The sequence below is a fragment of the Aulonocara sp. 'chitande type north' Nkhata Bay genome, linkage group LG7 (genome assembly GCF_057382095.1).
Source record: "Aulonocara sp. 'chitande type north' Nkhata Bay isolate Kocher_YH1m ecotype deep benthic linkage group LG7, A_spYH_male_GT1.1, whole genome shotgun sequence".
NCBI lineage: Eukaryota > Metazoa > Chordata > Actinopteri > Cichliformes > Cichlidae > Aulonocara > Aulonocara sp. 'chitande type north' Nkhata Bay.
This window is the reverse complement of record NC_141350.1, coordinates 32133602-32145935: the sequence shown is the minus strand read 5'-3', so window position 1 is coordinate 32145935 and position 12334 is coordinate 32133602. Positions and strand designations below refer to the sequence as shown.

General features: G+C 37.2%; 1 protein-coding gene across 1 annotated transcript; it reads right to left on the bottom strand.

The window, feature by feature from the left end:
* Positions 1–1075: 1075 nt before the first annotated feature.
* Positions 1076–12269, bottom strand: LOC147325513 (uncharacterized). The gene is made up of 10 exons (XM_086300051.1): positions 12248–12269; positions 11503–12022; positions 10988–11025; positions 10623–10694; positions 9682–9756; positions 4748–4822; positions 4335–4409; positions 3877–3951; positions 3500–3607; positions 1076–3280 (listed from the first exon to the last, which is right to left on the bottom strand). Exons 1-10 carry the CDS (start codon positions 12267–12269, stop codon positions 2652–2654), a joined length of 1689 nt encoding a protein of 562 aa, XP_086156177.1. The 3' UTR covers positions 1076–2651.
* Between the last annotated feature and the right edge of the window lie 65 nt (positions 12270–12334).

Below are 12334 nucleotides of genomic sequence, written 5' to 3'. Positions count from 1 at the left end.
CTGTCCTGTTAAACTGCATGGTTTTGGCCACTGTGCTGCAGCTCAGTTTCAGAGGTTTGGCAATATTCTCATAGCCTAGGTCATCTTTATGTAGAGTAACAATCCTTTTTTCAGATCCTCAGAGAATTATTTGCCACTATGTGCCGTGTTAGACTTCACATGACACCAGAAGTGAAAATGGCTAATTGGGCACAATTAGCCATTTTCACTTAGGGGTGTACTCAGTTTTGTACAGTGTTATACAAGCTGTACACTGACTACTTTACATTGTATCAAAGTGTCATATTTTCAATGTTTTGTTATGAAAAGATATAACAAAAATGTGAGGGGTATACTTGTACTCACTTTTGTGAGATACTGTATGTACTTCACTCAGACCCATCACCACCAGGTGTCGCCCTTGTTCTCTTAACAAATGGTGTTTGTTTTTTTAAAGCTGACTATTGTTTGTACTTAGCCTTGTAGTTTATATAAAAGGGTAAGTTATGCATTCATTATTAAGTAATAGTAAAGTTATGATTATGTTTGTTTAAGAAATAATTCATTACCTAAAATTACTTTTAGACAAATTATATTTATACCTAATATCCAGGTGTTCCCACAAAATTAAGTCTGTGGCCTATTGAAGCTTCCTCATTATCAGTAAACTGTTTCTGAGATGCACTTTCATCAGTAACTCAGAGCCACTGCCTATTGTTGTTATTTCAGTATTAGCAGGAAGCAGTATCTGCTCTCTATGACTTGGCGCGGCCATTGAGCAACACTATCTTTACCACATATGTTTCTGAAATTGTCAAACTAACCTACTGTGTTGAAAGAAATGTTGAAAGAAATAGCAAACACCTAAGAAATTGTACAGTGAACATTCCAGTTGGCTGAGACTAATCCAGACAGATGGTTTACTAACTTAGAAGCATATTCTATTTTCTTGCTATGCATAATAACAGGATTGATTTGGTTTCATCAGCTGTTTATGCAACATTTTTTATTAGGTAAAAAAACATAATTTCAACCATTGCTTTCTGACAAATATAACAAAGACTTTAAAGTGTTGGCTAATAATGGTCTATTATTTTATAGCTAGCTGATGATGTGATGTTTGATTAACTTTTGCAAACATTCTTTTTTCTAGTTCAGGCACTCCTTCTGACAGTTTTAGCAAAATATTCATACACAGTTACATGTCCATTGCAAAATAAAGCAGTACGGTTAACAGTACCTTTTCACTGATGGTAGTAGTAATCATAAATGAATGTGTTCATGAGCAAGAGTACAGGTAGCAGTGGCAGTTTATTGCACAGAAACAAGAAAAAAAAAGAACAGTGAGAAAATTAATGCCAAATGATAATGTATATATTGATGACTTTTTTTCTACAATATTACATTCATTGCACATTCAGAGGAGAAACTGAATGTATGTTTAAATTGACAAACACCTGCAAATTACAAACGGCCACGTGTCACCTTTGTCCTCTGAATAATAACTTTTATTTGTGTTTAGCCTATTTATTCTGTATGCTATTGGTACATTTATTGTTTTGTAAAACAAGCTATCATTAGAATACCAGATGCCCATGCATTTTTAGAAGGCGGCTTTGGCCTGAAAGATCCATTTAGGGACTAGAGAGGAATTCACTGAGCTAGAGAAAAAGCACTGAGGTAGATGTGATATTGGGGTGATCGTGGCTCAAGAGTTGGGAGTTCGCCTTGTAATTGGAAGGTTGCCGGTTCGAGCCCCAGCTTGGACAGTCTCGGTCGTTGTGTCCTTGGGCAAGACACTTCACCCGTTGCCTACTGGTTGGTTGTCAGTGGGCTCGGTGGCGCCAGTGTCCGGCAGCCTCGCCTCTGTCAGTGCGCCCCAGGGTGGCTGTGGCTACAATGTAGCTTGCCATCACCAGTGTGTGAATGTGTGTGTGGATGACTGGATATGTAAAGTGCTTTGGGGTCCTTAGGGACTAGAAAAGCGCTATATAAATACACGCCATATGGAAGGGATAACAGTCAGATCTAATGAAATTTGAATTATCAGGCTCCAAACATAAAAAGCTGCAACTTTTCATATGATGATACAGTGGAAAGTAGAAGTTTGAAGCTTCTATTTTTTCAGTTTGTTTTCACTTCCCCAATGCGCATTTCAGCAAAAACTCGAGAACACACTAATGAGCCAGTAATGGAATAAGTAGAATATATTATAGCTTTAACATGTGTTAAGGCTATGTGAGTGTGTTGTATAATTTATTTTTCACTGCATTTCCTGTTTGAAGTCTTTTGTGTTGTCCAAACATCAGTCACAGAAAAAAATAGGTAAATAAAATCAAAAATGTATTCAATTTATTCATAAACATTTAATCTGTATGTTGCTTAGGAACCACTTTAATTTCACAGCAAGCTCTCCTCAGCATGTTTCTAAGTCTTTTAAAGTTAGTCTTTATAACTGACTGCACTATTTCATATGCATACATAAGAGCTAGAGGTTGTATCACCAACTTTGGCAGTCTGATGAAAAATTATAAATTGTTTACTAATGTCCTTTCAGTTTGGCTAAATATTCAAGATGAAACAAAATGGCAAATCATGATATCTAGGTTTAATGTAAAATTAGTTCACATGCCAGCAGAAAATTGCACTTCACACCCCTGAATCAGCAGTAGCTAGAATAAAGGGCACTGTGAATGTGGTTTTGAGTTTAAAAAGCTTTCTTCACGAAATTTATCAAAGAGCTCCCTGACTTGTTTAGTATCCTTGGAGTTGTTATTGAATACATGGTAACGATTGTTACAAGATTTCACAATGTGCTTGAGACAACTCCTGTTGCCGATAAACTGATCCACTGTGCCTTTCAAATCATCTCCATGTGTAAATAGGACAATTGTGTTTTTCCTGATTTTCCAGCCAAGCTTGTCTTCCAGTTTCTCTAATATTCCTATTTCACCATCTGTGAACCTGCCCAACTGTATCACAAGTAACACTACACACTGCCCTTCCTGACAGTACCTCTTACACTCTTCTACTTGTGCCTCCTCTATAGGTTTATCTTCATAAAAGAAGTCTGGGGTGTCGACCAGTCTAACTTTTGTTCCACATATCTCGATTATTTTGTCCTTACACTTGGTGGTGATTGGTATGGAGCTTGGCTTGGCTTCAAAACCCTGGCCTTTGTCCTTGTGGTGCTTCCCAGCAGCCAGGATGGTGTTTGCAGTCGCACTCTTCCCAGTCCCAGTTTGTCCCAGCAGAATGATGTTAAATATGATGTCTTCCTTTGCATCACTGCCCCTCTCAACTGAAAGTAAATGCTAGATTATTTCATCAATAGTTTCCAATAGTGTTGGTTTTCAACCTCTGGGTGCCAATATGTCAGCTTTAAATAAAATGCAGAAAATTTAGATCTCCAAGCTTTGTTATGTTTAAGTTGTCTTACTTATGACCACTTTAAAATTTGATTTTTTTAACTGTATTTTCTAAAACAATATACATCAAATATCAGTTTATATGATCTCACTTTCAGAATTAGATGTAGTTTTCTGAAGCACACCCTTGTTTCTTCCAGGTCCTTTTCCTCTTGGCCGGTCAGTCTGCTCTGAGATGGATGTACTGTGATTCCTGGCTCCTGATTGATTGGTATTTTATCATGAAAGCAAGTTTATCTTGTCTAAACATATCACATATGATGAAAAAATTGCACTTATTTACACAGGGTGATCACAAGTTCTCAAAAAGACATAAAATGTCTTATAAAAGTATTAAATTACTCAATTTATTATTATTCAATTTAAATGTAATTAAAATGTTTTTAGTCATGTTGTGCAAATATTATTTAAATGGTCTCTTGTTTCTTTCATTTTGAGATGATATGTTTCGTGGATTTCTGAGGCATACCCTTTTCTTGTACAGCTGCTTCTTCTGCAGGTAGGACAGTCTGTTCTGAGCTGGATGTACTTTGATTACTGACTCCTGAAGAAAAGAAGATACTTTTATCTTATTGCAACATTATGTTCAGAAACCTCAACATACTCGTTATTCACAAACAGACATGTTTGGTAATGTAAGTTATTTAAAAAGTATGAGAACATCATGAACTATAGATAATAAAATAAAGACGACTAGCTGGACTTAAATGGCTTAACATAGGTTGGCTGTAGGATCTTCAAAACTTAAAACATCTCAACTACACATTTACTAACAAACATCAATATGAGATTTTTTTGTCACTGAGAATGATAGATAACACAACAGATACAGTTTATGGTGAAAAAATAGTAGTGTTATACAAAATAAAGAGCAAACTACTTCCTATTATTTTGAGATTAAATATATTGTTTTTGTTTTAAGCATACCCTTTTCTTGCACAAGTGCCTTTTCTGCTGGTTTGGTAGTCTGCTCTGAGCTGGGTGTATTTTCATTATTTGCTCCTGAGGAAAAAGTGGATAATACATACTTCTATCACAGTACAATATGTTCAGAATCTCAGCACATTTGTTATTTCTAAGCAGGTTTGGTAACATTAGCTACACATGCACATAAGGTTTTCACACAGTCATTTTATAAATAAAATAAAGAGATATTTTATACATATAATTAAAAACATTTAAATGGCTTACACAGTAAGTGTTAAAAATGTAACAAAAGCATTAAATTGTCTGGAATTTGTTTACATTGGTCATAAACGTGTTAGTCATGTACAGATATTTAAATTGACTCATTTTCTGTCATTTTGAGATAAAATGTTTTGTGGATTTCTGAAGCATACCCTTCTCTTGTACAGTTGCTTCTTCTGCAGTTGGGACAGTCTGTTCTGAACTGGATGTACTTTGAGTACTGACTCCTGAAGAACAGTGGATAATGCATACTTTTGTCTTATTACAACAATATGTTCAGAAACCTCCGCGTACCTGTTATTCATAAACAGATATGTTTGTTCATGTAAGTTAATTATAAATATCAGAAGGTTTCTACATCATAAAAAATAGAGATGAGTAGCTGTCCTTAAGTGGCTTATATAGGATAATTGTACGTTCCTCAATACTTACAAATCTGGACTACACATTTACTAAAAAACACAAGTATGAAAAGGTTTTGTCATTGGGAATTGTATATAACACAACAGATATGCAACCCAAATTCCAGAACCTCTTTAAATTTGAACAAAATGAAAACTAAGATTCTTTCAAATTACACGAACCAGTATGATGAAAAAAGTCTCTTTTTCAAACTTGTTTTATTAGTTTTAATCTTTTAACTTTATGCATCAAGAAAAATTGAAATTATAGGCAACAGTCTTTGACTTGAAGAATTTGTTTAACATTTAAACCTATATTTGCTGCATATTCCAGCATATAAAATAAAAACAGTGTTTTGTGTTTATACTCACTCTTTCAAATAGATGCAAGTAAAACACAGCAGTAAATAAATAAAATCAAAGATTCGTTAAATCTATTTTCACCTGTTTAGCAGGAGTGGGGCGGGTGGAGGTTTGCCTGGGGTTGCAGTGGTTATGTCAGTGGGGGATCCGGAGTTTCTCTGTGAATTTCACATTCCCGTGGCAGCGTGCCCGGTACTTGCTCAGATTTGAAGTTTCATTTTTTGCTGCAGAAAGAAGTTTTCTTCCCACGCAGAGTGTACAGCGGATGTTAATGTCCCTTTTTACGAAATTAAACTCAAAGTAATGTCAGTACTTCCAAGCTTAAACGCTGCATGGTCGTACTCCGTATCATCCATTGTTGATCTACACATGTCTATTGCTGCCACGGACGTTGCACGTTCGTACATCATTGTCATGAAACACTCTCACAAACAAAATCACGGTTTAGTAACGCAGCATGCTTACGGAAAAGTAAGAGTATTTTAACCTCCTAGGACCTGACGTTCACGTACAGTGGGGCAAAAAAGTATTTAGTCAGCCACCGATTGTGCAAGTTCCCCCACTTAAAATGATGACAGAGGTCAGTAATTTGCACCAGAGGTACACTTCAACTGTGAGAGACAGAATGTGAAAAAAAAATCCATGAATTCACATGCTAGGATTTGTAAAGAATTTATTCGTAAATTAGGGTGGAAAATAAGTATTTGGTCACCTCAAACAAGGAAAATCTCTGGCTCTCACAGACCTGTAACGTCTTCTGTAAGAAGCTTTTCTGTCCCCCACTCGTTACCTGTATGAATGGCACCTGTTTGAACTCATCATCTGTATAAAAGACACCTGTCCACAGCCTCAAACAGTCAGACTCCAAACTCCGCCATGGCCAAGACCAAAGAGCTTTCGAAGGACACCAGGAAAAGTATTGTAGACCTGCACCAGACTGGGAAGAGTGAATCTACAATAGGCAAGCAGCTTGGTGTGAAAAAATCAACTGTGGGAGCAATCATCAGAAAATGGAAGACATACAAGACCACTGATAATCTCCCTCGATCTGGGGCTCCACGCAAGATCTCATCCCGTGGGGTCAAAATGATCATGAGAACGGTGAGCAAAGATCCCAGAACCACACGGGGGGACCTGGTGAATGACCTGCAGAGAGCCGGGACCAAAGTAACAAAGGTCACCATCAGTAACACACTACAACGGCAGGGAATCAAATCCCGCAGTGCCAGACGTGTTCCGCTGCTGAAGCCAGTGCATGTCCAGGCCCGTCTGAAGTTTGCCAGAGAGCACATGGATGATACAGCAGAGGATTGGGAGAATGTCATGTGGTCAGATGAAACCAAAGTAGAACTTTTTGGTGTAGACTCAACTCGTCGTGTTTGGAGGAAGAAGAATACTGAGTTGCATCCCAAGAACACCATACCTACTGTGAAGCATGGGGGTGGAAACATCATGCTATGGGGCTGTTTTTCTGCCAAGGGGACAGGACGACTGATCCGTGTTAAGGACAGAATGAATGGGGCCATGTATCGTGAGATTTTGAGCCAAAACCTCCTTCCATCAGTGAGAACTTTGAAGATGAAACGAGGCTGGGTCTTCCAACATGACAATGATCCAAAACACACCGCCCGGGCAACAAAGGAGTGGCTCCGTAAGAAGCATTTGAAAGTCCTGGAGTGGCCTAGCCAGTCTCCAGACCTCAACCCCATAGAAAATCTGTGGCGGGAGTTGAAAGTCCGTGTTGCTCGGCGACAGCCCCAAAACATCACTGCTCTCGAGAAGATCTGCATGGAGGAATGGGCCAAAATACCAGCTACTGTGTGTGCAAACCTGGTAAAGACCTATAGTAAACGTTTGACCTCTGTTATTGCCAACAAAGGTTATGTTACAAAGTATTGAGTTGTATTTTTGTTATTGACCAAATACTTATTTTCCACCCTGATTTACGAATAAATTCTTTACAAATCCTACCATGTGGATTCATGGATTTTTTTTTCACATTCTGTCTCTCACAGTTGAAGTGTACCTCTGGTGCAAATTACTGACCTCTGTCATCATTTTAGGTGGGGGAACTTGCACAATCGGTGGCTGACTAAATACTTTTTTGCCCCACTGTATGTGGACATCACATTTTGGGTTATTTAGACCAAAATACTCAATTTTGCTCTACAAGGACCTGATATCCACTTACGAGGACATTATACAGCTACTGTTATATCGACATTTTAAATGAATATCCTGATATGTGGATCTCATTTTTCTTAGAAACAAAAATCAGGTAAAAAAAAATTCTGGTAATTCTTTGTTTTTACATTCATCGGGCCCCAATATGGCCAAATATCAAAAAGAAATTAAAAATGCATGCTGTGGAAGAGTTCAGGTCTTAATTTCTTTTTTGAAATAGTAATCCTTTAGTATACTCATTAAAAAAGTAATCGTATTACAGTAATGTGTTACTTTTAATGCATTACGGCCCATCTCTGTTCACAACAGAACATAAATAACATAAAGGTTTAAACTGAGAAATTGTACAACTTTATCCAACAAATGAGGTCATTTCAGAAGCCTGCTACATCTCCCAAAAATGTTGGCATGGGGCAAAAAATGGCTGACAAGTCAAGGAAGTTCAAAAAGGTCTAAGGAGCTTGGACAGAAAAGCGTCTGGATTTCAAGTTTCTTGAGGACGTTTCACCTCTCATCCTTCTTCAGTTCTGAAGTTCAAATAGATTAAACTGGGAGAATACCTAGCAAGTAATTAACTTAACTGATATCAGGTAACATGTAATATGATTAGTTATAAGGGATGTCTTAGGGCAGAGGCTCCAGTCTGTCAAATAGTGCTTGTAAAGATTGTGGATACTTCAAAAACAATGCTCCTCAACATCAAATTGGAAAGGCTTTGCAAGTCTCACTCTCATGCAGTACATAATATAATCAAAAGATTTAGAGAAACTGGATTTCTCTAAGGGACAAGGCCAGAGACTATTGAATGCCTGTGGTCTTCGGGCCCTAAAACAACACTACATCACATCATTTCTTTGCAAGCTCCTTTGACTACATCACTCATCGGCATGTGTGTCACTGACATTACTAAATGGGCCCAGGAATGCTTCCAGAAACCACTGTCAGTTAACAAAATCCGCCGTGCCATCTACACATGCCAACTTAAGCTCTATCACGCAAAAAGGAAGCCATATTCAAACATAGTCCGGAAGCATTGCATGTCCTGTGGGTCCAGAGTCATTTGAAATGGACTGTTTCAAAGTTTGCTTTGGTTAGACGAGTCCATTTGACATGCTTGTTGGTAATCACCAGCATGTCCTCTGGGCTAAAGAGGAGGGAGACCTTCCAGTATGTTATTAGCACTGAGTTCAAAAGTCAGCAACTCTGATGTTGTGGGGGTGCATAAGTTCATATGATATGAGCAGGTTGGATGTATTGGAAGGAACTAGGAATGCAAAAAGATACATAGGTTTTAGAGCAACATATGCTCCCCTCGAGATGACATCTATTTCAGAGAAAGCCTTGTGTATTTTAGCAGGACAAATGCAATGCAATGCAAAAGTGCATTTGTTGTCCTGTGAGCTGCCTATCTCACAAGCTGTTAACTCTCAGAAACTTGTCTTCTAATTGAGTTGTGGCTTTGGGTCTGCCAGACCTCTTCCTGTCAGAGTTTGCCCTACTTTCTGAGAGCCTTTTGATGGTGAAGAGGAAACTGTACTCACTGACACCTTGACTGTATTTGCAATTTTTCTGTAGGAAAGACCTACATTTTCAAATGTTATGATGGTCTGTCTCTCTTCCACTGTTATTGCCATTTTGTGCTCACTGAAAAAGGCCTTTTTGTATAATTCTGAAATGTACATTATTTTTCAGTTTTGGGTAACCTTGAACGACTTGAATTGCAATAAATTAATAACTGCAATAACTGGAAAAATTGGGGTGTTCTAAAACGTTTGACCAGTAGTGTATATCAGACAAAAATGGGACCCAACACCAAAACTCATAACCTCGATGCCCAGACGTCTTCAAACTTTTGAAAAGAAGAGAAGATGCTACACCATGGTAATAATGCCCCTGTCCCAACTGTGGCAAGTATCAAATTTGAAATTAGCAAATTTTGTGCATAAAATTGTAAAACTAAACAGTTTGAACATTTATTATGTTACTTATGTTCTGTTACACAACTTCCCAGCTTTTCTGGAATTTAGGTTATAGTTTATGGTGAAAAACTAAAACTGTTACCCAAAGTAAAGAACAAACTGTCAGTCTCACTTCCTATTACTTTGAGGTTAAATATATTGTGGTTTTCTGAAGCATACCTTTGTCTTGTACATGTGCTTTTTCTGCCGGTGTGGTAGGCTGCTCTGAGCTGGGTGTATTCTGATTAGTTGCTCCTGAGGAAAAATGAATAATGCTTACTTTTGTCATAGTACAACAATATGTTCAGAAACCTCAGTGTACCCTCAGTGTATTCTTTTGCAGAATGTTTGATAGTTAATTATAAATATGAGAAGGTTTTGTCGTCATGAACAGTAGATAATAAACTAGAGATCACTAGCTGGACTTAAATGGTTCACATAGGACAATTTGTAGGATCTTCAATGCTTTAAAAATCTAAACTACACAGCCATCCATCATCCATGCACCCATTCTCTTCCGCTTATCCTTGTCAGGGTTGTGGAGGAGCTGGGGCCTATCCTGGATACCATAGGGTGAGAGGCGGGGACACCCTGGACAGGTCGCCAGCCTGACTCTGGGCTAACATAGAGAGACAACCATTTGCACTCACATTCACTAAAAATATAAATATGAAAAGGTTTTGTCATTGGGAGTTGTAGATGACGCAACAGATATAGCTTATGCTGAAAAAATGCGGCAGGTGAGGCAGTCTGCTCTGAGCTGGTGTATTTTGATGAGTTGCTCCAGAGGAAAAGTGGGTAATATGTGGAAAAGTGGATAAAATTATATCACAGTACAACAATATGTTGAGGGCCTCAGCTGACTTGGTATTAATAAGCAGACATATTTGGCAATGTTAGCTAAACATACACATAATGTTTGTAATAAAAATAAATATGAAAAAAATGAAACTTTGATATTGTGGTCTACAATACAATAGAAGTGTCGTACAAGAACGCATATAATTAAAACGGCTCTGAAAATGTCTTATGCAGAGTGAGCACTGGTTCTTAAAAAGCCACAAAAATAGCACTAAACTGTCTTTAACTCAGTTCCCGATCTCACATCTTGCCTTTCATACCTTTGTCCTGTCCAGGTGCCTCTGCTGGTGGGGCAGTCTGCTCTGAGATGGATGTGCTTTGATTCCTGGCTTCTGAGGAAAAATTCATAATGCATAATTTTTAAAGCATCACATTATGAAACATATTTAAATAATGTTTTGAAATCTAACCAAATACTTTTTTTTCTAATTCACTCTGAAAAAAATCTATTTTATTTAACTTTCATTATACCGGTATACCTGTTGCAAAAATAAGAAAATTAGTACTATGACTGTTTTCAATAGTCAGTAATAGAATGGATTGATTACTTTGTGAGTGTACTTTCACTTTATAATTTAATAAAAACAAGTCAGTTTTATAACATATATTGAATTTACAAACTCACCTTTGCTCCCAGGATTATAAGGTAGAACCTTTGTGTTTCTGGAAGAGTAATTGTGACCATTGTATTTACAAAGCAAATGACAAAACATAAAAAATATATTTGCGTATAATCACACTTCACCATGTCATTTCAGAGCATGTAGTGTGGACTAATAAAACACCTAATCCTTGACCAGAACCATTTTAATGTTAAATGAAAAGAACAAAATTTAAATGCAATGCAGAAAATCTGCCTGAAGTGTCATAGTATTGTGTCATTATATTATGTAAGCTGGAAACACCACCAAACCTCAGCAGTGCAAGAAATGGATGAGACTTGTTTAACATAACCTAAAGTATGTTTTATATTTTATTATTTTAACATTATGGCATTTCAACTAAATAAAAATGATTTCGTGACTTCTTCCACCTTTGATGGATACCCTCATTAGAGGAAACAGAAGCTAACTGTTAATACAATTAGACTTGTTATTCAAATGCAGTATATTACAGATAGGAAGAAAATGAAGTTTTTACCTTGTGTGTTTCAGATCATTTTTCCGCTGTTCCACAACATCCTTACTGCAGCTTTTGTAGTCAAACCGGAATGACTTGCGGCATAAACACCATTTTTCATCTACAATTTCCATCTGGATATAGAACATTTGTTTCACATTCTCCAGTAAACCACGGCTCTTTTGGTTTTCTAAGATTATAACTAAACTTTGTGTGACATTGGCTCCAAAGATATCTTGAAGTTTAAGTATTTGAGCCCGAACATTATCTTCCTGGTCGTTTTCTGCATCGATTGCCAGTATGAACAGATCAGGCCCAGGATCAGAAAGTGCCATGAAATCAATAATCAGCTTGTCGTGTTGATGACATTTTTCAAAAAAATCAGGAGTGCTGATGATTCTGTACAAGTCATTCTCTCTCTCAACAAAGTTGTTCACATTTGTCATTGCAGGGTTGGTTCCTTTGAGAATTATATTATCAATCTTTCTCACAAAATCAGCTTTCTCTCCAAACAGAGCGATGGTAAATTTGTCAGGACATTCTGTAGGAAAACAGAACAAATAAGTTACTCTTAAAACACTGCAAAAATGCAGGAACGGTTAAATCTGTTTGTGTTTTATGTTATTTTCAAATAAACACGTGATACTTGGTCCCAATACGGGTATCTCAAGGTCAGAAATTCATTATCACATTATTACACCAGCAAATGATTCATAAATGTGATGAACTTTGACAAGAAGTAATAAACTAAATAACTGTCACTTACGAGAAGGCTCAGGAGAATTCATCTTGGCAAATATTTAATGAAGAGTGCTGTGGGTTTCAGCAGCGTCTCTCAACTTGCTTTGAAATA